Source organism: Accipiter gentilis, chromosome 7, assembly GCF_929443795.1.
Source record: "Accipiter gentilis chromosome 7, bAccGen1.1, whole genome shotgun sequence".
Classification (NCBI taxonomy): domain Eukaryota; kingdom Metazoa; phylum Chordata; class Aves; order Accipitriformes; family Accipitridae; genus Astur; species Astur gentilis.
Window position 1 is genome coordinate 40,797,692 of NC_064886.1, and position 25,825 is coordinate 40,823,516.

General features: G+C 34.9%; 1 protein-coding gene across 1 annotated transcript in view; it reads left to right on the forward strand.

Moving 5' to 3' along the window:
• USP10 (ubiquitin specific peptidase 10) overlaps positions 1-25,825 on the forward strand; it is a 56,404-nt gene that overhangs the window by 27,946 nt on the left and 2,633 nt on the right. The window contains exons 4-13 of the mRNA XM_049805342.1: positions 1,436-2,461; positions 8,374-8,465; positions 10,032-10,141; positions 10,608-10,663; positions 12,076-12,179; positions 12,958-13,057; positions 14,320-14,500; positions 18,136-18,301; positions 23,407-23,551; positions 24,862-24,927. Of these exons, the coding sequence (XP_049661299.1) occupies positions 1,436-2,461; positions 8,374-8,465; positions 10,032-10,141; positions 10,608-10,663; positions 12,076-12,179; positions 12,958-13,057; positions 14,320-14,500; positions 18,136-18,301; positions 23,407-23,551; positions 24,862-24,927 (2,046 nt within the window). The remainder of the gene's footprint in view (positions 1-1,435; positions 2,462-8,373; positions 8,466-10,031; positions 10,142-10,607; positions 10,664-12,075; positions 12,180-12,957; positions 13,058-14,319; positions 14,501-18,135; positions 18,302-23,406; positions 23,552-24,861; positions 24,928-25,825) is intronic.

The window sequence follows — 25,825 nt, forward strand, 5'->3', positions numbered from 1 at the left end:
AGGATTATTTTAGTTGTGCGAATAACTTTTTTTTTCCTTAGGAACTGTTGCTTGCTTTTTTGTTATGTTGTTGGGTTTTTTTGTTTGTTTTTTTTTTAAAAAAAACACACCTCATTCTTGGTGTCTGTGGTATAGTTGAAAATAGGCATTTGTTGATGTGTCAAACATAATGTATGTTGCACAAAATCTTTGAAGTTTCGTGGTGTATCCACTTACATCCCTTTTGAAATATGTATCTAGTGTTATTTGGTTCTCTAGTAACAGTCTTAAAAATTTGAAATGTGTTTCTTGGCCCCCCCATCTTTGAGGAAACAAAATATTAAAATGAATGCCTTTGAAACAGTAACATATATATCATAGAAAGACCTACAAAACTTTAACTACTAAAATGTGAGCTTAACCTTTAATGTTCCTGAGACTCAGTTACATTAATTTTAGGTCTTTATTTGATAGTTATGGAAATAGTTGTAACTGAAGTATTCCAGTGTGACTAGTTACCACGCGTGCATTATAAAACTCATTAAGTTCCATGAAATTGCAGTACTTTGACTATTTTGTGATACTGCAGCCTGCCACGAGAATATTTCTTGGTGTTTTTTTAAAGAGCTTGTAAAAAATTCCTAGGTAAATAAATAAATAAATCCCAACAAAACCCGAAACAAAGCAACCCCCCAAAACCAGTCCTGTTCATAAATTTTTCAGTACTGGTTGTATGTACAAGTTGAATGCTGACTTATGTTGAGGCGTATCTGTTATATTTCTTGTCATAGAATCATACAGTCATGTATATTGTATTCTCATATAGTAATAAATTCAACTGTGATAAAACTAAATAAGTTATTGATGAGCCTAGAGTTTCAAAAGCTGTAATTGCAGTGTTTCCATACAATTAATGAAAATATTTTTCAGTTATTAAGGATGATGATAAGTCTTTACACACCAGGAAAACCAAAGCACGCCCCCCCAAAAACAAACTCCACACGTGGATATTTTTAAAAGTTAAACAGGTAAAGGCTTGGTTGTAACTGTCAGTGGAAAAGACTGGCTTTAGAAGCAGTGTGGAGTTAAATATTGCACTATATTTTATATGCAATTATCCAGTAATTAACTTGATGCAGAATATTGCTAAAGTCATTGAGCTTTAATGGTTGTTTTTTAATAGGTGAATTTAATAGGTGTTATTTGCAGGAATTGTGCAGTGATTTGGAAAATTACATACTCTGTTTAAGAAAACCTGAATCGTACTCTGTTGTCTTTAAGAAAATGACATTTGAAATAGCCTTCAGGATTGAGATAGAGAATAAGAATTATTTTTGTTTGAGGGAATGTAGTTTGTTTTCTGAGTTGCAGGAAAATACAGGGCTTTTTTTTCTTGATTTTGTAGCTTTCTGATTAGTTGTCATTCACTAACTTAGGTTTGCTTTTGCTTTTCCAGGGGAAGAGTATCAGAGGATTGAATTTGGTGTTAATGAAGTTATTGAGACACAGTCATCTGTACTAAATAACACCGACTACAGTATTTCAAGTACTCTGAATCCTCAGGCTCCAGAATTCATTCTCAGTTGTGCACCTGCTCAGAAAACCCCTGATGATACTCTTGGTGAAACAAACTACAATTCCATTGACTGCCAGTTCACTGATCCAACCCTCACTTTGGACAGCGGTTCTAATGCTGAAAACGATGGCTTGTCTGGAGGCCTTGGGCAAAGGGAGCGTAAAAAGAAGAAAAAAAGACCCCCTGGATACTACAGTTACTTGGAAGATGTCAGCGATGGCATTGCTCCCACAGAAGCTCTTGTAAATGGCCATGCAAATTCATCGGGACTAAACAGTATAAGCACGGAGGATACGGAACTGACGGGAGATATACCCTCCCTGGCCACACCAAGGACTTGCAACAGCCCGGACAACTCTGTGGACTTCGTTAATGAAGCCGTCTCTGATGATTCTGTTTCTAGCACACTAGACAATACCAGGACTGCAGGGCAGCCTGAGGTATGCCGTGTTACTAATTCTGAACAGTTTTGCATCCCCTCAGAGACTGGCAGAGATAGCCCTTTAAGGACAGCTGTTGTACAGTCTTATGCTGGTACTGATACTACTGAAAATCTTGGCGTTACTAATGGACAAACACTTGAATCCTCTGGTGAGGACACAGCTGCCAATGGGGTAGAATTGCACACTGTGGAAAGCACTGACTCAGACCAAGCTAAGCCTGAGGAAGCTTCACCTACTACTGAGGCAACAGTCCCGGTTGCAGGATCAGTCCCTGTTAATCAGCCTGCAAAATCGTGGGCTAGTCTTTTTCACAATTCCAAGCCCTCTGCTTCCACATCTGTGGTCTATGTTGAGACTAAGTATACCCCTCCTGCCACATCTACTCTGGTCCCTGAAAAACAGGTTGAAGTCAAAGAGGGACCTGTTCCAGTTTCAGAGGATCCTGTAGCCATAAAGATTGCAGGTATAGTTAATACACACGAGTGGATGTTACACTGGAAGGGTATTAACTCTGCTTGTAAACAGGAGCATGCTATATTGATAGAGAAGATTCCTCTGTTAATGTTCTTAATGAGATGACTGTTCAAACACTGCTATGGAAGATGTAATTTAAATAAGCTAGTTTTGTATCCCCCTGAGTAAACATTCCAACAGGACATTACCATGTCATTATCCCAGATGTGGTAAAACTATTGCTACTTGTCAAACAATATTTTTAAGTGATCTGTGATTTTTAAATAGGCTGGTTGCATTCAGCTGTGTGCTATTGTAATAAGGAGAATTATGTTAGAAAAGTTTGTTCTGAAAATGGTGTGTTATATTATCCAGTATTTACAATCTTGTAATGCCTTCTGTTACAAGAAGGGAAGAGCATTGATATATTTATGCCAAAGTACCTGAAATTTCTGGACACTTAGAGTACCTTAAGTGTAATGTCTAAATAGGTCTTGCTTCAGAAATTCTAATTCAGGAAATAGTTTTTATATCTACTGATTTGCTGTTTGAGAGGTCTGTCTTTCAAATTTTGAAGAGTTATCCTTCACCATTATAAACAATATTATTTTATTCAGAAACAATGCTAGCTATTGCCTATTCAAGAATAACCACAAGGAACTGTCCAGAGGGTACATCAGGAAAGGCAGTGCATAACATAAGGGCTTTGACAGTTGGTCCTGTCATATTTGTGGTTCTAATGAGAAATGCTAGAATGTGCATGAGATCGTTTTTGCAGATTCAGTTAGAAAACATGAAAAAGACTATGCAGTTGGTTGCATTTTGTGTCACTGACTGGTGAGTGTTGGAACAAAAATGATTTTTTTTAATCTGTGAAATAGTCTGTATGTGAAAAGGCTTGTACCAAATCCTGCTACTTATGCTACAAGCTAATTTACAAGTACAGTAGTGTTTTGTGTGTGACAGCTTAAGTAAAAATTTTTTACTGTAACCAGAAGCTGACCTGGAGAATACCCAGAAGTATATGCCTGCCTCTCATCCCCTCCTTACTCAGTAATGGTTTCACTACTTAAAATTATTGAGAGGAAAGCTGTCAGAATAATTTATATTTCTGCGTGTTTTTTTACTTAGGTGTTACAAATGCAGTTGACTGTATTAAAAAAAAAAAAATGTATAAGCAGGTGATTATGGTTTGTATGAACCCATACATGTGGAGTTTGTTGTACTCTTAGCTTAAGAATGAATTTTAACTTAAAACTATTTTGTGACAATCATAAAGCCAGAACTGTTTGCCATAGATGAAAAGTTTTTTTTTCCTCTTGTCCAAGTTGCTTCAGCTTGTAAGTTAACTTTCTAGACTTTTACTGTTTCCATACTATTTTTTGCCACCAGGTGGGAGCAGAGCTTTTTATTTTGTCTTTAATGTATTGAAATAGCAATGTAATTTTTATACAGTTTTCTTCTGCACCTTCACTATTAGCTAGCTGGTTTTGCAGAGGAACAGTCTGAGTATAGATACTTTTTCAGTGAAAAGGAATTCGTCTTCTCATTGTAGCTGATTTAGGTAGGAGTTATATTGCTGCAATTCCTTTAATTCAGATGCTACTGATTTCAGTATAAAATGTTTACTTGAGGATCTGAATGCCATGTAATCAGTGCTGTGCTCTGTGGAAAAAGGTGACTTTCTTCATTGTCTATTCTTTTTTTTAATGTTCTGTGTCCTGTTTGTAAAATGGGTACATTAGTGCTTTGTTCATACCCCCACACTCAAAAATGTGTTACATGAGTTTCAATTTCTGGTTTCCAGACAGATAATTTGCTCTTTTCTGTACATATTTAATTTCAAATCTTTTGCCTAGGTTAACATCCTTGTATAAGGGTATATAGCAATCCTGTATGTTTTTCATAGGTAGCTGCTGATTGTGTTCCTTGTTTTCTGTGTGGCTGAGTTGAGATCCTGTTGTTGGATTTGCTGGGAATTCACCAGTTTCAACTCGTGCCAATGGGAATGAATTTTTGACCACAAGTGCCGTAGGGTGCTAAACACAGGTAAAATCTAGACCTAAAGTATCTCGAGTTTAGCAAGCAAAATTAGCAAATCTTCTGACTTGATGTTGGAGTTCTGAGGCTTTTCTGTACGGTTTTTATTTAGAACAGCTGCTCAGGACACAAGAAGATAAGTTACTTTTCCAGGGACAATTTACTGGTTTGTGCTGCAATTTCACCAGTTCTTACAAGGGAGGTTAACGATTCACAGGCACCTTCGAGATTGTTTAATGCTACTTGATTCAACTGCAAAGGTCTGTGGTTTCTTGGTCCTCAAATTTAAACAAAAGCTACATAAGATAAGGAGATGAAGATCAGGACTAGAAGATAAATAAAACAGACAAAGAAAATTCATGTTAATCTTGATGAGAAAAAAATACCAAAGAGTTAATTTTAGCAAGTGGGTAAGGTGCATGGTGAGCTTTACTGGCACCACTAGTGAACCGCTTAAACGAACTTCTAAAGCAAACTATGAGCCATTGATGTTTATTTGGCAAAACTCAAGGCAGATAGCATCAGAATGGTAGAGAAGTAAGGTAAAGCACTTGCATATTTAGAAAGGGATAACTATACTAATTATACACCTTAGCCTACTTTAGATGCTAGGACAAACATTTTAATAATTCATTTCTAAGGGACAGTAAGGTTATAAATAGTCCATATTTGTAAAAAATAAGGCTCTCTTCCAGGCTTCACTTGCCATGTTTCACAGTTACTACCCTCTGATGCATAACCTGATAATAGTTAATAATGCCTTATGTAATGTTCCAAGTAACTAGGGAAATAAGTGATTGGAAAACTAGCTGTTCTCTGAGTAGTCTTTTAACTGTTCTTGGTAATTTTAGGAAAAATTTCGGTGGGAGAATCTAAAAAGATTTTCTGAGTCATGTTTTCTTGTGGTGTTTTCATTGTGGATGATGGTGGAATTAACAGTGCATGTAAAATATGTTTACAGCAGGCAGAATTTCAGATGAATTGAAGAGCACAAACATTTAAGATCTGAATAAATCTGGAATGATTTTAAATTAGGAGGGGGGGAATCCAGTAAATGCAAGTATGGAAGGATACACCAGAACAGAAATCAAATGCAAGCATACAGTACAAAGGATAAATGGTTGGTAATAGTATTAGAGAATAAAAGGATCTGTAAGTTCCAGGGAATTGATAAGTGTCTGTAGTAAGGCTGAAGACCACAAAGTTTTTTTCCACTGTGTGTTAATACCAATTTACAGGGAAAAGATGGAAGATAACTAAAATTCTGTTGTTGCTGTTGAGGACTCAATGAAAGTGCTAGTCTTTGGGCATTACTTCTGAAGGAAGATGTAATAGTGCAGCAGCAAAAACAGAAGTAAGACTTGAAAACCATACTCTCTTGGCAAACATGGAAAATTTGTATTTACTTTGTCTCGGATGAGATTGTTGGAGTCGTCATGGATATAACTTCAAATACATAAACCAAATTCATAAAGAAGATGACAAGTCACTGCTCTTCCAAGACTGTAATGAACAAGACAAGAATTAGTTTGATTTGTAACAAAGGTGTTTCAATGTTACATAGTAGAAAAAATTTTCTTACTAATAAAGCTAGGTAAGCACTAGAGGAAGTAATTGTGGCAGGGAGGCAAGCAAGATTTGGGCTTTTTTATAAACAACTTCAGAAAGTTATCGTGTTGTACTATCAAAATGCATTCTTGCAGAAACTGATTTTGTGTAGGGTTATCTAGCAGTGTTGTCCTGGCATTTTTTTTATCATTGTCTGGATATGAAGGAAGATATGAGTGACATATGTGATATTTGCCAAATAATAGTCTCAAGCTAAGTGTTAAATTGCTAACTTGTAACGCATATCTCTTCAGCATGGAGACCATATCCACATGGTTTCTCTTTTGTTAAACTTTGGACTTGCATTGATTTAGGGAATTATCTTTTTTCTTTCCCTTAAAAAAAATGTGACAGGTATTTGTAATAACCCCACCTGGTGAATAAATTTTAGCAAAATGTTTTCTCTTTACCAACAGAAATTTCTAAATATGATAATACTATTCTAGATAGATATGTTTTCAAATCAAGGCTGTTTCACAAGTCAGTATCCACCAAAGCGAATATGAATTCTTTCTGGTTAGTGACGTGTGCTTTATAACAGGCTTTGAAATTTTAAGAAGGTTTTCTCATGGTTGTAAGTGTGTTTTTTTTCTTCTGATACTCTTGTTAAAAGTTCCTTTAGTTATTGTGTAAATGTTAGATGTGAGATGAAAATGTGGTATTGAATATAATTGCTGTACACAAAAATAATTCTTTGTTGAAAGAAACAAAACTTGCTGTAATTGCTCTAGACATTGTTTACAAAGCAGTTTTATGACCACAAGAGGATGCTAAAGGTCCTAATAACAGTTTTATTTAGTATGATACAAAAATAGGGAAAAAGACAGTTAACCTAAAAAGTTACTGATAGACATTAAAAATAAATACCTTTTTCATAATTTTTATCCTAATTTTCCTAGTTATAGTTATTAGTTATCCTAATATCCTAGTTAGATTAACAAAAAGATTGTATGTGTGCATAACACGTTTCAAACTTAGCTGCTTTAACAATATATTCTGAAATACTTGAGCATTAATAATTTAATAACAAATAACATTTCAACACTTGCAGAAGAATTTTCACCTGAATCTGTGCTAGGTGCTGATGTCTTCCCTTTTTACATCTTTTTTGCTGTCTGCCCTTTCAGGTGTCAGGTTTTTTATGTAATGGAAGACTGATTTAAATATTTTCTATTTTTTGGCCTGTTTTTATTTGGTTAGAACTGGTGGTGTCATCAGGAAATATGATCTTATCGGTAAAGAGATAGTTTGCAAGTAGAAGGACATGGATTTTGCTTGCAATTCTGCCACCTCCTCTGCTTAGTCATGGCTTTGTGCCACTGCTTTTCCACCTATGTCATGTTATCTTGTCTGTTTAGATAGTCCTTCTAGTGAACAGCTCAAACTTTTAAGTGTAAGTAGTGTAACATATAAGGGCTTTAGAGGCTCTCACATTTATTGTAAAAATAAATAACCTCCTTAGTAGACAATTGCTATGTTTATTTGTGTGTTTTACTCTGTCTTGTATAGCTCTTGTCCTTATTTTGCAAATTTAAAATATAGCAGATCCAATATTTTCCTTAAACAGTTTTTATTTAGGTACCTAAATAACAGGTCAGACTTCCTGGAAAATCTTTCCCCTGTTGCTCTCAGTTTCATAACTGAGACTTATTTATGTACAGTGGTTTCTAATTTTTAAACTCAGGCCATTGCTGAAGCTTTTGAAAGCAGGAAAACAGTACACATTATATTGTGTAAGCCTGTTATCTTGTAGATTTTGAAAGTCTTAAACCAGTAAATAAAACATACTGTTCCAAAGACCATGTTAACATCTCTCTGTCCTGTTTGCACTAAGGTATTTTTGTTGTAAGATAGTATTGAAACTTGTAAATTGAGACTGCTGTATCAGCTTCATCTCTCTTCAAAGCAAAAGAATTTGGGAAATACTTCATATAATTGGTGGCAAGGGATTATAGCTAATGATATCTTTATAGAAATAAAAGTATCGGGTTTTAGGAAAGCTAAAAACAAATAGGTCATCTCAGTTTTGAAATTACAATGATTAGTTTTTGTACCAGCATCCTTGTGACCCAAATTCCAGGATGTCTTTGGTTGCAGAAATATGTCTGATTTGAAATATGAGCAGTGTTTAAATGGAGCAAAAATTATTTGCTGAAGTTTCTGGGAATCTTGTTAATTGATTTGAAATATTTTGTAACGCGTCAACAGATATTTGTTTTGATGGCTAGCATGTGCATTTTGTTGATGCTCAATTTACTGTTTCTCATTCTGCAGAAATACTGGAAAATGTAAGACTAATACATAAACCAGTGTCTTTGCAACCGCGAGGGCTGATCAACAAAGGAAACTGGTGCTACATCAATGCTGTATCCTTACCTTGGAAAAAATTAATACATTTAAGTTAAAATTTGTATATTATATCTGTCAAAGTTTTTCTGGATTATTCTGGTAAGTATTTTATAAAAGTGTTTGTCTTCCTATATCCTACTACTGTGGTTAAAATGTTTAAGGGTAGCATCTAGAAATCTAGGGGTATTTTGGATCATTGAACCATGTGTCCAGGGTTCCCCTGCAGCTGGTTGCACAATCTTGTTTACAATTTGTCTCTGTTATCTCTGTCAAAATACTTCAGAACTGTTAAATTCCTCATGACTGAAAACCTTATAATTTCTGGTTATGTTTACTCATGACTCTTTGTGCGTCAACTTAAGTGGTTATTGCTCTTTTGTACTTTAAGTCAACTATTCTTAGGCTTTGTTTTAGCAATTTGGTAAGTGGATCATTTGGTTTTCTCTTGAGAAGGCTGTTGCTATCATATCAACTGTGTAAATGTGGTGTTTAAAATAACCCTTTTACAAAGGGATGGAAGATTAGCTCACTCTTAATGTATTAGAATTGTATTCCCCTGCAAAAGTAACTTGTACCTTGGGTAACAGAAATCTTCCTTTTTCAGTGCTGTCTTATGATAATTTTATCAATAATCATTTTTTTATTAATGTATCTCTATCACTTATGTTAACAATGGCTCACTGGAAGTGACAATTAGGATACTTTAACTGCTAGTGAAAAATATTACGACCAATTTCAAGACTGATCATTGCAGAACCTAATAACGCATTTCCAGACCAGCGGTCGTGCTTTAAACGTCAGCTTTTATCTCACATAACCAGTTCTGCACTCATGTGATTGTATGTATTAGCTCCCATTTTTTCAGTCTTAAAACATTGCATGGGAATTTGTTACTCAATTTTTGCACACTACAGGGACCAAGTTAATATATCTCTCTAGCTGTAGAGGTTGCTGCCTTTTTTGTCATTTCACTGCCTCTCCAGTCTTTTAATACATTTCCTCTGTTCACTGTTCTTGCCGAGTAGCACTGACTTTGATGTTTTTAAAGTATTTTCTCCCAGCATAGGCTGTAGTTTTACTGGTTACTCCAGACTCTTCCTTACACTGCAGAATGTTTCACATCACAGTGGGGGTTGTTTGGTTTGGTTTGGTTATGGGGGTGAATCATCACCTTTAACTTGCAGTCTGTCAGCTGGCTTCTTCCATTCTTTTCAGAAAGCATGTTACGGGTTATCACTTGCCAATTTTCAAATTGTTAATTTTATGAAGTCTTTCCTATGAAGATTCTTTTCCTCTCCTGCTCCTGGACTAAATTGTTTCCTTTCCCCTTAAAGTTTTTGACATTATTGAAGTGCTAGTGAAATCACTGCATGTTACAAGATGCTAGGGTTTTTTGGTATAACTTCTGTACATTATTAGTTAATGCTATTATAAAAGTCCATCCATCTGTTCCAATTTAGTTATTGGATTGGTCTACACAATAAAGAGTTAGCTTTGTTTTGCATATAATTTTAAATATAATTGAATATTTGGTTAACATGCAGATTACATTTTCTGAATATTTCCTTAATGCCACTGCATAGACCCTGCAAGCCTTGGTTGCTTGCCCTCCAATGTATCATTTAATGAAGTCCATTCCAATGTATTCAAAATCACAGCGGCCGTGTACCTCAACACCAATGATAGACAGTTTGTAAGTAGCTTGTTAAAAAAAATATAAAATAAATCTGTGATCTGACTAAGCTCATTCAGAAATATCTAACAAATGATTGTTTACTGTAATTGTTGAAAGTTGATATGTATCCAGAAGTCTTTTTTGTGTTTTTTTTTGTGATATATGGTTTTTATAATGAACTTGGTATTTTACAATTGCTTGACTAGTCAAGGAAGATAGTTCCTGTTGCCTGAGGAAGATCAGTTTTAAATAGTGTTTAATATGCAAAACTGAACCGTGAGAGCTGCAAGAACTAACCTAACACCTTGGTTTCATTGGCAATGATCAGGTTAATTTTTGTGTGAACTTTACTCAGACTTATTATGATATTCTTTGGTTTGGTTTTTTTTGGCGGTCAGTAATGACAATGATCTAATTTTATTATTTGTCCTTCTAAGTCTTAACTTGCTGCTCATGTCTAGTTGTTCCTTCCATTCTGTTTCAGTGTTCGTTTAATGAATGAATTCACTAATATGCCTGTACCTCCTAAAGCAAAACAAGGTGAGTGGTAATAGAGGGAGAAAAGTCTTAAAATCATGATAAGAAGGCTTTGTGGTAAGGATCTGCATTGTATGATTGTACTTCAGACCTCTAAATATTGGTGCTTAATCCCCTTCATGGCTCTTTGGACTTATGGCGTTTCTTGATATCTTAAAAAGTTTGTTATTGCATTTCTGTCAGTGTTATGTGTTTTCTTACTGGTGATTCATGTCAAGAAGTCATAGGTTTTGCACCTTAAATTTTTTCTTTTATTTGGTAGACCAAATGTACAAGTGCAGTAAGAATAGTTTTTGTTGAAGATTAGCTTAAATGTTGTCTTCTAAGAACATGCCCTTTGTAACAAAATCATTTGATACTCACTGTATTTTACTCCCATTTCCTTCCTTACATATTCGTAGCTGTTTGGTTTATCAACTTGCTCGATTCTATCACTTTTCCTTATATACTAAACACTCACTTTTGTTTGGAACAAAATGGAGCTGTAATATGTCTCTTTAGCAGTTAGAGATTGCCTGCAGGCATGTTATCATGGCTTCTAATTCCTATCCTATGCACTATTTCAGTGTGAAAACTTCAGAAGTGTATGGGTCTTGCTAATGTGTGTTTAGGATCAGTGATGATTATGTAGTGAGGAATAGAATGGGGGTTTTTGATGCAAATAAATTATCTTGTAGGTTTCATTTTTTTATTCTCTGAACCAAATCTGTTGTATTAAAAACTTATAGAAATAAGAACAGTTTCAGGAATGTGTTTATGTAACGTTATAAGAAAATATCACAAGGAGCTGGTTGTTCCAGTGATTTCCAAACAGTTCAGACATTTCTGTGGTTTGCTGCTTAAGTTTTATTTCTGTAAAACAAATCTTACTGTCTTATGCAACTTTTTATACTTCTAGGTCATTTTATTGTATTGTGAAGTTTTCAAATATAGTTTCTGAGGCCTTGTATTGCCACTAGGTTGAACATTCTGTCAAACTCTTCCTTGTTTTTTTTGTTTTTTTTTCCTCTGCAGTGAGGAAAAGTGATCTATTAGAATTACAAATATATAGAAGACTTAAGGAAGTGTTCTTTGAGTACAAAAGTAGTACAAAAATTTAAATAGAATTATTCTTTTTTGATGGTTATTGATATTCTTGCTAATCTCCAGAGTGTTGACTATAAAAAGAGTACTAACTTTTCCAGACCACCTGTAAGTCTATGTAGGGTGACATAAGACGTCTTTTAAAAAATGTGTACGGATAAGAGAGTTGTATCTTATGAATTCTGAGCTTGAGTCACTAAAATTGTAATAAGACTATTAATAAAAAAATAATTTTGGATTCCAAAATGTAGTGATGTGTTAAGAGAGTGTTAAGCTATAATGTAGAAAAACTTCTATATATTGTTATTTATATGTACTTTTTTGCCTTGCAGCTTTAGGTGATAAAATTGTGAGAGACATCCGACCAGGAGCTGCCTTTGAACCTACGTATATTTATAGACTTTTGACGGTTATAAAGTCAAGTCTGTCAGAAAAGGTGTGACTTACAAATCTTTGACTTATGTAATTGCATTGCAAGGCAGTAACTGTCATTAAAACAATATAAAGCCATACATCAGGTTCTGTGCCTAAATACCACTAAAATCAATTAGTTGATAGTTCATTACAATGAAACCAGACTGTCTTGGGACTTAAATTATAGGAAGATGTTAATTACAAGTTTGGCGGTTCGGTATGTCAGAATAATAAATTACTATTGGAATGGAATATCTCTTTTTATAGAGAAGGTACCTATTGATTTATATTTAAGAAATGAGCAGTAGTTCATTTCTGCTTGGGATTCAGCTTGGAATGGTTGAAGGTCCACAGAGACTTCAAAATACTATTTCACGTTTAGTTTTAATTTAAAGCAAAGATAATAGTTCAAACCATCTTTTGATTTGGCCTTGGTTTGACAGCAACTTTTAATATTACTTTTTTTAATATTACTTGTAAAAGAAATAGCCAAAAAAACCCAAAAAAAACCAAAAAAAAAAAAATTACCAGCTTGGATGTTAAATTGAACTTGTATTGAGGAGAATGCAGAAATGCTTGTTTCCAGGTCAAGCTTATGTGTGTACTTAATGCTTATGGCAGGTTAATGAGGGGTTGTTATAGTAAAATTTAAACTTTATTTCATTTTACAACTTCACTAATTTACCAACTATTGAGTCTAAATTTACAGGAGAAAGCTAGATGTTCAATGTCATTAACCTTCTGTTAAAATGAAAACATGAAAATGTCATATAATAATTGAAAAAAACCATTTTATTCAGGGCAGGCAAGAAGATGCTGAAGAATACTTGGGATTTATCCTCAATGGACTACATGAAGAAATGCTGACCCTAAAGAAACTTCTCTCTCCACATAATGAAAGTTAGTGGATTTTTTTTTTGTAGCAAACTTAATTTCTTTCAATTATTCTCCTTTTTTTGTGGCGATTCTGTAATACAGAGTAATATTTGGAGTAGATGTTGAGATAGGGATAGAGTGCCATGTTTTAGGGGACTCAAAAGACATTAACAATCTTTTGTTAAAAAGTGTCCGAAGGATAAAATGAGTCCATTCTGTTCAGTTTATGAATGATCTGAAGTGTTACTGGGATTTGGAAAAGCATTATCGTTCTGTAAATACTCTGAATGACAATAATAATAAGTCATACACTTGGTCTTCCTGAACAATGAATTTCTGTATTGCAAATTTTTACGGAGCTCAACTGAGCATTATTTGAGGCTAACTCAAGCTGACTAGTCTTGTCTTAAGCATAGGTACGTTTGCCTGCCATTCATAATACCTGCAATGTCAGTTGTTTACTGGGGTTTTGGCTCTCTCCATGGTAGTTCAAAAATACATCAGTGTGTTTTTTCACTGATCTTTAAACCACTGTTAAGATCTTTTTTTGAACTGGAAACTTCTAGACTAATGGCTAATTTCTATCTAATATAAAACAAAACATACCAACTTATTTTAAAATTCTTATTGACGAAATTGGAGAAAAATTTTCTTTGGAAGAAGTATTAGAATTTATGCAGAATAAAATGCCATTTTATTTTACAGTGGCTTTATGTTTGGGTCCCCTATTAAAAATGAAACAAAACGCTTAGTCTTCATAGAATTAAGATCACTAGTTACCCAATTTCTCATTAGTAGGGTAAATTCTTGATGATATAAAATGATCATTTCATATTTTGTTCTTTAGCTGTGTGCAGTTTATAGCCTCCTGACTTTGGCACTTGCAAAGAAAATATTTGCTAAGCTTTGGGTTCCCTGTAAAATTTCTGTGCAGAAAAGGAGTTGTATTTAATAATGGCATAATTATGTTTCCAGAGTAACACTTGACTTCTAATTTTCTACCGCATAAATTTAATACTAAAAATATATCAAACTTTGCTAGAAAACTACATTTGTTTACATACAGTCATCAGTGAGCTGTATTGTGTTAATGCATGGATATGTCCAGCTGTGAGTGAGCCTGGAATATACTACTTCTCTTTTACTTTCTCAAATACATGATCTATGAGAACATTTTATCATCTGAAAATTATTTGAATTGGATTTTTTTGCCTTTCAAATTCTTTATCTGTATACGTGTTTTATTTGTAAAATACCAATATGGTTTTTTTCTTCTTCACTTTAAGAGCTCTCAGTTTCCAATGGCCCTGAGGCTCAGACTGTTCATGAAGAAGAGGAGCAAGATGAACAAGGGGAAGGCAGTGAGGATGAATGGGAGCAAGTAGGACCTCGCAACAAATCATCAGTCACTCGGCAGGCTGACTTTGTTCAGACCCCAATTACAGATATTTTTGGTGGTCATATAAGGTATAGTATTTTTTTATAGAAGTTGTTGAGGCCATAGGCTGCTTTGCCTTTACATTTAACATTTTCCTCTACTTCGCTTTCTGTATTTTTCACCATTATTGGATAGTTGGATGGAAGAGACTGCTACACAGTTTGTTCAGGCCAGGAGAGGTGAACATTCTACCATGAAACATTTGTTATGCAAGAGAGAGTTCAGAAGATGGAACAGAATGATCAAAGGATTGATCAATGAGCAAATGATTCTATGACTTACTGTAGAGTCTGAATCTTTTTTAAGTGTCTTAAAAGAACAGATTGTTTATAGAACAAAAGCCCTGAACTGCACATAGAGGAGGAGTTTGAAATATGTATGCTTTGCATATTAACGTCTAAGAATTCCAAACAACTTTACAGCTACCTAATTTTTGTGACCTCTGAGGAGTCTTGACTCATTTTGTAAATAAGGATACTAAGGGGTAGTGAGATTTGCAAAGAGTTAAATCTGGTCAGTAAAAGAATGACATAAAATTAAAAATCATAAACTTTTGGTTATTTAGACACTTATGCTTCCCAGAGGCAGGAAAGTTATGTGTAATAGTTAATGTTAAGGGCGAAAGAAGTTTGGAAAAATGTAAATTACTACAAGATGTTACAGGAATGAAAAGAATGTGGGACATTACTTGTATTCAGCTCTGATACCAGATGAAGGCAGAAAGTAGATACTGAAAGAATATTTATTGGAAAGGAAGCCTTATGACTTGTTTGAAGAAATGTGTAATTTAAAATGAAAGTAAGGTAAACACTTGCTGAAAACATATTCCAAAACAAAAATACTAGACTTGAAGAATTATTTTTAAATTGGAGACAGACACTTAATTGCTACTGTTTGACTCCCTGTGTTGCCAGGTATTCAGTCTAGAGGTGTGAATAATGTGGGCTAGTGCCTTCTGCCTGTGAAATGCACTGAAATTATTCTTCTGGGATTTGAGTCAGACAGCTGGCAAATAAAATGATATTTTCCATAGAAATTGGCAGACAGATGTTTGTACATATTGATGAAGTTCCACGTTGATGGTATGTTCACATACCCAAGGTATTGTTAATACCCTTAGTATATTTATCATGGTCAGAATTGTTTAGATCTTTACATGATTCCATTAGTTTTTAAATTAAGAAGACCAAGAGAGCTCTGTCTTCTGCAGAAGTCCACAGAAAATGACATACAGCAAAGGTAATACTGAAAAAAGGCAAGAACTTGCACTAAGCAACAGAACCACAGGGTCCAATCCAATGTCTGTTGTCTGCTGTCACCACATCCACTTTATTTAGCCTCCAAACCAGGTCACAGGGTTTACTGCAAAACAGTATCCCATGTTGTGATGTTGGAAAGCTTCATCCTCTGAAGCTGAGGGTGGAGGTAGGAAGGATTGAATACAGAATTACCAGTAGAATTCCGCTAAAGGAAAGCATCAGAAATTGGAAAAATCGAATGGAAAAAGCAGCTAGGAAAACATGGTTTAAATTGGCATCTTTTGGCTTGGGAAACTTTAGGCTGTCCTTTCAAGGCTTTAATTGTCTTTTAAATGCCTATTTAGGCATAATTGCTTAAAAACCCCCCAACAATCCAAAAAGTCTTCCTTAAGCAATGTGAGACTTAAATGTGTAAGTACAAAGATACACAGTTCTATCAGGGTCTGGTTTGTTCATGTGCAGGAGTCCCTTTTGACTTTCAACTTGTGTGAATTTCAAGTATTTATTATGCAAGCTAGCTCACAAGCCAGTTAGGAGTCTGCTAAATATTTCCGTAAGTAGTACCAACTTTTCCCTTCAAATGCACTGTTATTTTAGAAGAAAATACATCAATTACATTGTTGTAGTTTAAGCAGGGTAGCAATGGGCAGTGCTTGTATTCCTGAAAAATTCTTACTGTAGAGTTCTTGCAGGACCTGAGAGTAATTATTCATTGAGAATGATGCATTTTCCCTTGACCAATTGAAATTTGTAATTATTCTAATAAATGGTATTGTTACAGAAAATCATAGTCCAGCAAAGGTTTTGCTATCAAATCAGTTTCTGCATATCTTTTTGAAGAAAATGTTTTGAAGAAATGTTGCCATTTAAATAAAAATATTAATAATTATTCCTGAATGTTATATTTTCAGAATATTATCCATATTATTAATTGAATTTTAATACATGGATTTGAAAACTGTTGGGAGTTGTTAGCATTTTTCTGTTGATTATTGAACTAAATAATGGTTAGCTTAAAAAGGGTTTGCGGAAGTGTATCCAAAAGCAGCAAGACTTAAACAGTGAAGGGTTTGTTTGTTGAAACACTGCACTTGCCATGTGTTGAAGTTTTTGTCCTTAAATATAGCCAAGGAGGAAGTGTTAAACTGAAATAAAGATGCTACTGTTTTTCATACGCTGTCTTTCCTCTAAAGGATATATATTTGCCAATATAAAGATGCATGGGCTTTCTGTTGGTGCTTCAGGGCTTTGCCTGAGTCAAGGGGCTCTTTTGATAGGAGTTTGCAGTACAGGCATTAAACCTGTATGTTAACATATTGTCCGTGACCTGGAGAAGTTTCAGCATGGCTACATGAATTAATACTATGTTAATTATCTTACTTTCAAGCTTCATAAGGCACTGAGAAGCGTAACAATATTGTAAATGAATGATTTCTTTGGCTGTATAAAACCTCATTTTTGTAGCATCTGGAGCTTTTTGATGCAAGTACTGCTTTCAAAATAAAATAAAAAAAATCTTGAGCCATGTTTGATGGTTTTAAGTTTTCAGTGAAGTTTAAGAGAAATGAAAATCAGAAAGAGTTCACTTAGTGCAGTCATCTTGTGGCTGAAGAGTGTACTGTCTTGTTGCACAAGAGAATGATCACCAAGCCAGGCTACTTAAAGGCTGCAACTGAATACACTTCAAACAAAAATAAAACCCGAAAAAACAGGAAACATGTTCTCATGTACTAGGTTGTTACTCCTACCAGTTTTCCAAATGACTCCAGTTTATGTACAAAGGAGTAAATGGAGAAAGCCTGGACGCAGAAAGTGATGGGAGAAAAAGGAAATGCCAGTCTTTGATGGAGCATAGTTCATACTTCCTATGGCAAGATTTAAGCTAACAATTTAAAATCACTGTGAAATTGGTTTTAATGAAGTGACTACAAAATTTGTGTATTCTTATTGGAGAATCTGGCATCAGTTGTAATGTTTACAGTAGAACATGCTGTTAGATAAGCACTAGTATTTTGCACTTCTAAAGATCTGTTTGAAAACATAATTTCAAAACTCAACAAAAAGAGTTCACTGGTGAATCTTTTTAAATGCATTATCAAAAATTTCATTATTTTTCTTTAAACTTGATGCTTATCCAACAATTGGTTTAGTCCTTGCATAAATAAAACAATTCAAATGTTATCCCATTCAGTATGCTCTAAGTGGGTGTGAAAAGCATTTAAATTGCAGTAAAGTGGATTCAAGTCATTGAAACTTATCCTTAATCTTATATTTGTGTGTGTTGCTTTGGATTAACTATAAATCAAGTTACTAAAGTAGACTTCAAGCCGTTCTTACTTGAAGGTTCTATATTGTTGAAAATGACTCTGCTTTATTACATTTTAACTTTTTTTTTGTTTCCATAGATCTGTTGTTTACCAGCAGAGTTCTAAGGAGTCTGCTACACTGCAACCTTTCTTCACCCTGCAACTGGATATCCAGTCAGACAAGATACGCACAGTTCAGGATGCGTTGGAAAGTTTGGTGGCAAGAGAGTCTGTCCAGGGTTATACCACAAAAACCAAGCAAGAGGTGTGTTCTGTTGACCCCTTTTTACAGCCAAATAATAAACTTTTTAAAAGGGTTTTTACACAGCTCTTGCCTTACAAATAGTTACTTGAACACTATTACTTATGTTAACAAAAGAGGTACTAACCTTTTCAAAGCGTCCTGCAGCGGTAAAATTTATTACACTTGAACTTATACACTGAAAGGAAGAGACCTAACTCTTAAACAAAACCATGCCTGTAAATAGGTATGTTTTCTGAGTTGGTGTAATAATTGGTTGGAGATTTTACTGGAGCATATATTAAATTAACAGGGTGAATTGTGGTAATAATACATACTATTATGAGTAAAATAGCTTGTAGCGGTTCTTAACATACTGATTCCTGGGTATTGCCAGATGTTCTTAGTTAAAGGAGCAGCTCTTCAGATTATTGCTTGAAAGTACACTCTAGCTTTAAGAAGAAAACTCTTGTAGCAGAACACTTGCGTGGTTGTCTGTGAGGCTGTCCTCGATGGGTTTTGATTTACACATTTCACTTACAAATCAAAATTGAAAATATTTACTGGTGGTAGGCCTGGTAGAAGTTCATCTAGACCTCACTAAAACATCTGATGGTCACGGTCTTTCTTTCTGGATTAATAATCTGAAATCTTTCAATAGCCAGTAACACCTCTGTTCAGTGTCCTTGGCACTAGTTGACTGGTCTGGTTTGCTGTACGCAGCCCTAAAACCCCCAACTTGTCAGTAATACTGTATTCAGTTTTAGGTCATCAGTTCAAGAAAAATGTTCTTCACAGTTGGAGAATATCTGGAAAAGAGCAATCAAAATGAATGGTAGTATAGAATTTCTGATGCAAAAGGAACGAGTGAGGGGGAGTTGTTGTTCAGCATCAAGAAGAAAAAACATGGAAGTGGAGAGATGGAACCAGATGTAAAACTGAATATGCCAAAGGCTGCTCTGAAAAGGAAAAGACTGATTTTTCTCAGTGATACTCAAGCAGTAGATAGGAATAGGACCTAGACTAGGTATTACCTGCAGTGCTTGTAGAGTTGTTCTTGCTGCTTTAGGAGAAGGCTGGAGAAACACCAGTCAGGACTTACAGAAATCGTTATAATTGATTCAGAGGGGATGGAGTGGAGGACCTTTTGATATCTCCAAACCCTGTGATTCTCTGTCACTTTCAAGTACTAGGACATTTTATGCTGTATTCTTGTGCAGCTCTGCAATTTTTTTAATCTTACTTTTCAAATAATACAATACATAATAGTAATTGCAGTAGAAAAATACTTCATGGGAAGAAAAGCATGCTTTTGGCACTACAGTTTGAGAGCTTGTGATATAGGGTAATAAATTAAACTTTTTCCCCACTAAGGTATTGCCTTGCTGCTTCTGCTGTGCATTAGTAAAACCATCATATCTCGTGTGCATGGTTTGGTCCGATGGCAGTTTTGTGTGCACTATTCATAACTTCTTTCAGAAGGCCAAGATGGAAGGAGGCTCTTGAGTTGTAGTTATTCTCTCTGACATTCATTTCTGTATCTGTTTTCTAAATACTCCCAATGAGAATATGGTTAGATGAAGGAAGGATGGAAAGGATTTTCTTTGAAAAGCTAAAGATGGATAGCTGAAATTTGTCTGCCTTGTATACTCAGTAGGAGTGTTAGAGAACATTTATTTCTCCAGTTGTCTTCCATGTGAAAAACTTTTGCAATGCAAGCTCATCATTATTTACCACATATATTTTGTTTTGCTACTCGTTCATTTTTTGGTTTTTACTGCAGATGGTTTTAACTTCTTTACTGACAACCCAGTGCTCAATTACGAGGTTTGGAAGAAATGGGTGTTCAAATTAGGTGCTGGAGGTTTGGTCTGGCTTATATTTTAGAGTCTCAATGGAAATACAAGCATTCACAATGTCTTTTAGATCTTTTTTTTCCAAAAGTTAAAATAGCCATTCTTGTATTAAAAGTGTAGTGAAAACACTGAACATACTGATTGTAGAACAAGCATAGGACTTTGCAGATAGTAATTTTCAGAATGTATTGCAAAGAAGTATTTCATCTCTGTTTTACAAAAGGGGAGCTCAGGACTACTGATAAAGCGAAAAAATCATATTATTACCTTATTAAAAATGATTACTGTCTTCTGATTGTTTTATTCTGGACTGTGTTCTTTACAAGTTGAAGGTATAAACAATAGACATGAAAAGAACTTTTCTAAATACATGTGGAAGGTTTCTCTTAAAGTTTGTTTTTTAATAAATTTGAGCTGATTTTGAATTTTATGTGCATATTAATGTAAACAGGAAATCAGTTTTTCATGCAATATTTAAAATAATTAGGCTTTTTAAATGAAAACAGGTGTTTAAAATGGAGTGGCATTCTTACGCTGTTTCTGGTTTAATTTCACTTGTTTACCAGCATTTGAAGAAAGTTGGTTTGGTCCTTCTGGTCTTGCAGATCGGTTTGTTAAATCCTGAATATTTCAACAGTTAATATGCCTTTTTTTTTAAAGGGCTTAATTTTTATCCTGACTGAATTGATTTTCTTTTCAGTCTCTTACTCCTATTTGCAGACCTGCTCATGTTGTCTAACAAAAGTGAAGACTCTTGAGTAACAAACTAGCCTTACCTCATTTGCTTTTCCAGGATACCTTCCATGTACTCCTGAGAAGGAGTCTTCACATCCCTTGGAGTTCTCAAACTGCTCCTTGAGGATCTTACAAGTATTTTCTTGGGACTCTGACTCATGTTCACTAAACAAACATTTATGGCACTTTTAGCTGGTAATGTTGCTGCCACAAGTCAGGACCCCTTCGCACAGTCAGGACAGCAGAACACGTGCTTATTCCTCAGCTGCTGCTCCTCAGTCTGGCACCAGAGAAACACAAAACTGCTTTGATCTGTGGTTTAAGCTAATACGGAGCTGCGCAGCTGAGGTGCAGGCATCTGTTCGCATACGCCAGCTTGGTTACTGAGGACAGAGAATGGCAACTGCTTAAACCACTGCAGTGACATCTTCAGCATCCTCTATTCCTGGGCTGGGAGCTGTTAAGTTCTTCTTGCACAAAACTCTGAATTCAAAAAGTTCAGATTTGAGATTTAGAGGACTCAATACAGGAAAATCTTGAGATAGGAATAACCGGGTGAATCAAGTGCATGTTTTTTTCCCTCTATAAAGCCTCTCTGGATTTTCTTGCTAAAAGCAGAAGTTGTTCCATGCCGAGATGCATGGAAGATGCATGCTCTCATGAGTTCATGGAAGAATTGTGTGAACCTCATGTTGTTACCTTCACTTTCAGAGTTTGCCTTCTAACTTCTTACTCTGCATGCTGATTCCTGGAAAGTGAGGAGGTGGGCACCAGCAGGCACTTGTTGAATGGAAAAGAACAGGGTCCTGTTTAGCTTGCTGGTTTTAAAAGAAACTCAAAACAAAACACAAACAACTCCTCTCAGTGCTCAGTGAAGCTGCTGCGTTTGCCAGAGTTTTGATGGGTTTTGGATGCAGAAGGTCATATTTTGAACCCTTGAGATACAGGTGAAATTTTACACAGTTTGTAGAGGCTGTTTCTGTTTCAAATGTAGAATGGCTTCTTGTAAAATGGATCAGCTGAGAACCATGAGGAAATCAAGTACTCTACAAAATCTGCTTGCTTCAGCATCCTAAGAGGTTTTACTTTTTTGTGCTTGGAAAGAGGTAATAGTTTCTATTCCACACTTAGTAGGTTCGAGCAGAATGAGGGCCAGTATTGAAAAATAATATGCTGATGATTACAATAAAGAGATTTTTCTCAATAAAAAAATGCTGAAAAAATGAAACCAGTTATTTGGAGAAGTGTTTTTATGTCATAATTTCTAGGAAGGCAAAACATTTTTGTTCTGCAATTCTGAGTTCAGTTTCAGGTTTTCAGACGGTAACTTTGCGGCTTTTTTGGTTATAATTATATAAAAATCAGTATTTAGTAGAAAGCAGTAAGGTTATAACTCGTACTTTTTGAATTTTCTTCAGAACCTTTTAAAGAACCCAGCATATTGTTTTAGAAAGAAAAATATATAATTACCAATCTCTTCCATAGCAGCTTGTCATGATGGCTTACTCATTTTTATGTAGCCTATGTAACAGCTCACTTTTTTTTTTGAGGAACTTCTTGAATGACAAACATCTTCTGGTTAATGTGAAAAAAATTTTGAAATGTTGCAGTACTGATCTCATAATACATTAATTATTTTTATCCTCCCTGTGAATAGGTCTGTATTTTAATGATACCATTGTGAGAAGGTGTTTTTCAGCAGTGTTTTAGGATTCTTTTGGTGAGAAGCAGGGAATAAAAACGGTACTAGTTAAAACTGCAGGAGTCTGGTGTAGAAACTAGTATTTCAGTGGGGAATCACGAGTTGTGCTCAGGATGCTCTTTAAAGGACACAGCATTCAAACTTCTTAGCAAAGTAGTTGTAATACTGCTTTTCCATTTCAATCACTATTTCTGAAGCATTCAGTGGAAGTTCTCAAGATAGATGTAGATTTAGGTGCTTACATCAAAATCTTTTATTTTAAGTTTGCCTTTGTTTTCTAGAGATTATTTTTTGATTATAATTAATTTACCTATTGAAAATTAAGTTATGATTCAGATTAGTTCTTATTTTTCCTTCTATTCAGCTTTTTGTAAAAATGCGTCTGCTCTTATTGCCTTGGGTACTGAGGTGTGGTGCTGTTGTCTTCTACAGTTTAGAGTTCTCTGAATTCAACATGTGTTACAAGTTATTGACCTTCAATTAGAGTATAATAGCTTGCTAAGAATTATTAATCACTAAACTGTCATGAGGAGTTTCTCCTGAGGGATCTCCAGCAAGCTCTTTTTAGTACAAATATTTCTGCTCATTCTAACACATTGCATTCTACTAAAAGGTATTGGGGTTCTCCTTTAAGACAACACTTTGACTGAAGACCCAGTCTGCTTTAAGTCATAAACTGCAGTGTTTATCATAAATTAATATTAATTTTAGAAAATCTGTGGTTTTTCTGCTAGCATATGTAAAATTAAATATTTATTCCTCTTTTAAAGGAGTAATTTTGAGCAGCTAACAAAAAACAACAGTTTTTCTTCATCTTTGTTCTGTGTATGTTTTAGGTGGAGATCAGTCGAAGAGTGACACTAGAAGAACTCCCCCCTGTTCTTGTTTTACACCTCAAGCGGTTTGTGTATGAGAAAACTGGTGGATGTCAGAAGCTTATCAAGAATATTGAGTATCCTGTTGATCTGGAAATTAGTAAAGGTAAGGATTTTTGAACAGAATTTTGTCCTCTTTAGAGAAAAGGTAATGTTGTGTTTCCTAGGGATATCTGTTTGTGTTTTTCAGTTTTCTTCCTTATTCCCAGTGTTATGCACAAGACTTCTTCTCCATTGTTGTCTAGAAACTTAGTAATTTGGATGAATGTCTTGTATGGGGTGTGGTGTGGTGGTTTTTTGTTTGTGTGGGTTTTTGGGGGGGGTTGGTTGGTTTGGTTTTTTGGGGGGTGGTGTGTTTTTTCCCCATAAAAAGAATATATTTAGGTTTCTGGGTTCAGTCTTGTGCCTGTATGTGAGTTTGGGCATCCATTTTGCAAAGAACATTATGGCGAAAGATCTTAAAAGCTGTGGTACATCCTGGATGTTAGGTTGGCCAAGTAAGAGCTTCCTGCAGGCTTAAGGAGTAAGGTTATAGACTGCTGAGGACAAATATTGGAATTTATCCTGTTGAATGAGGGGTATGTCCCTATACAAGGCTGTTGCCAAGTAATACTACATATTTTTAAGTCAGATTTCATTCAGAGAAGTGGCAAATCATTATAATATCATATTATATATTAATATAAATATGAATATTATATATTAATATAAATAGTGACTGATTAAAGGAAACTGTGTTACAGAAAATGCAACCTGAAGGCAGACAAGTAAGCTGGAGTTCAGAGGTTAAGCAACAAAGTTCGTTCTTTTAACAAATGTCTTAAGAGATACCAATTTTACAAAGTGTGAAAACTTTCATATAATCCAGCATCTGAAGCTTGCCAAATTAAATGCATTTTCTTTTGATCGGACAAATTGACTGTTAGCCAGCCAGTAGTTTAAGTAGGAAAAAAATAAATAAAAATAATGATTACTCATGTCTCAGGTGAAATGCATACTTTGTCAGACAGTACACTTTTATTTTACTTAATATTTTATTTTAAAAATTCTTTAAAGAATGGGTATTTGTAGAACTAGTTCAGTTTGCCTTGATTGACAAAACTGGTTGTAGTATGGCTATGAATCTGAAATTGATTTTTGTCATTTTCGGACAGCAGGAATGCAAGGAAAAGAAATTAATGGTCTGATCTCTTCCCCCCTTTTTCTTCAGGGTTTTTTTTTGTGGTAGTTTTAAACCTTCTGTAAACATTAGTGTCAGCAAACTGAGTATTAGAACCTTGACCATTCTTTAAAGGCTGCAGGAGACAATTAATCTATGGTAGTGTTGGTTTCTCTTAGAAATAACTGATCCCTTTGAAATGGAATTTTAAAATTGCTAACTATTGCCTTTGTGACTTTTTTTTTTTCCTCCTCCAGAGCTACTATCTCCTGGTGTGAAAAGTAAAATTTTTAAAGGCCAAAGAACCTACCGGCTCTTTGCAGGTATTTTATCTATATGCCTCTAGTCCCTCTATTGCCAATACAAATTCTGCATATAGAATTCTAGAAACACTGGAGTTTCTTGAATTATATAAAATACTTTTGTTTAAAATTATATTGAAGTAACTTGTGGGTGTCAAGTTCTTATATTTAGTGATTTCTTGCATATGTGCATGTACACATATATTGCTATATCTTAATTTAAATATCTGACTGATCCAGCTTGAAGCTTGCGCAAAAACAGAGTTTTCTGACAGATCCACCCTGAAAAATATCAGAAGCTGAAATGCAGCTGTAATACAACTATGCCTAAAATACACCACATATTCTCAGAATAATGTTTCAAATGTCTTTTGAAACGGCTCCTTGAATGCTGGCTTTGCATCCCTTTGAACCCTCAAGATGAGTATTGCTGGCAGGGTATGAATAGCATGTTGTAGGTGGAAAAGTTTAACTTGGAGACCATGATTTTTGTGTGAGGAAGCAATGTTTTTAAGAGTGTCTGTGATGTATATGAAATACCTAAATTGGTAGTTAAGATTGGAAGTTCGTGTAAGAATTCAGAAACCGCATTTTGATATTGAACAAAACGGTCTCTGGGCAGTAATGAATTTCCTGAAGTTTAAAACTCCTACACAGTTTACAATTTGCACCTGCTTGTTTGTGTTGGCGTCAGGAGAACATAATAAACGGAGAACCAGAGGTCTTAACTTCTACGTCGCCAAATGTGTGCCAGTACTGGTGGCCTTATGTGACTTGGTGGTTTGGATTCAGTTTTGTGACCGCTGAGGTTACAGAAGGAAATAACATACCTGTCTCTTGTGGAAATTCAGGACTGTTTCTGGCAGTGTAATTTTTTTTTTTTTATTGATAGTGGTTTTCATGGGACAAGTTTAGACAG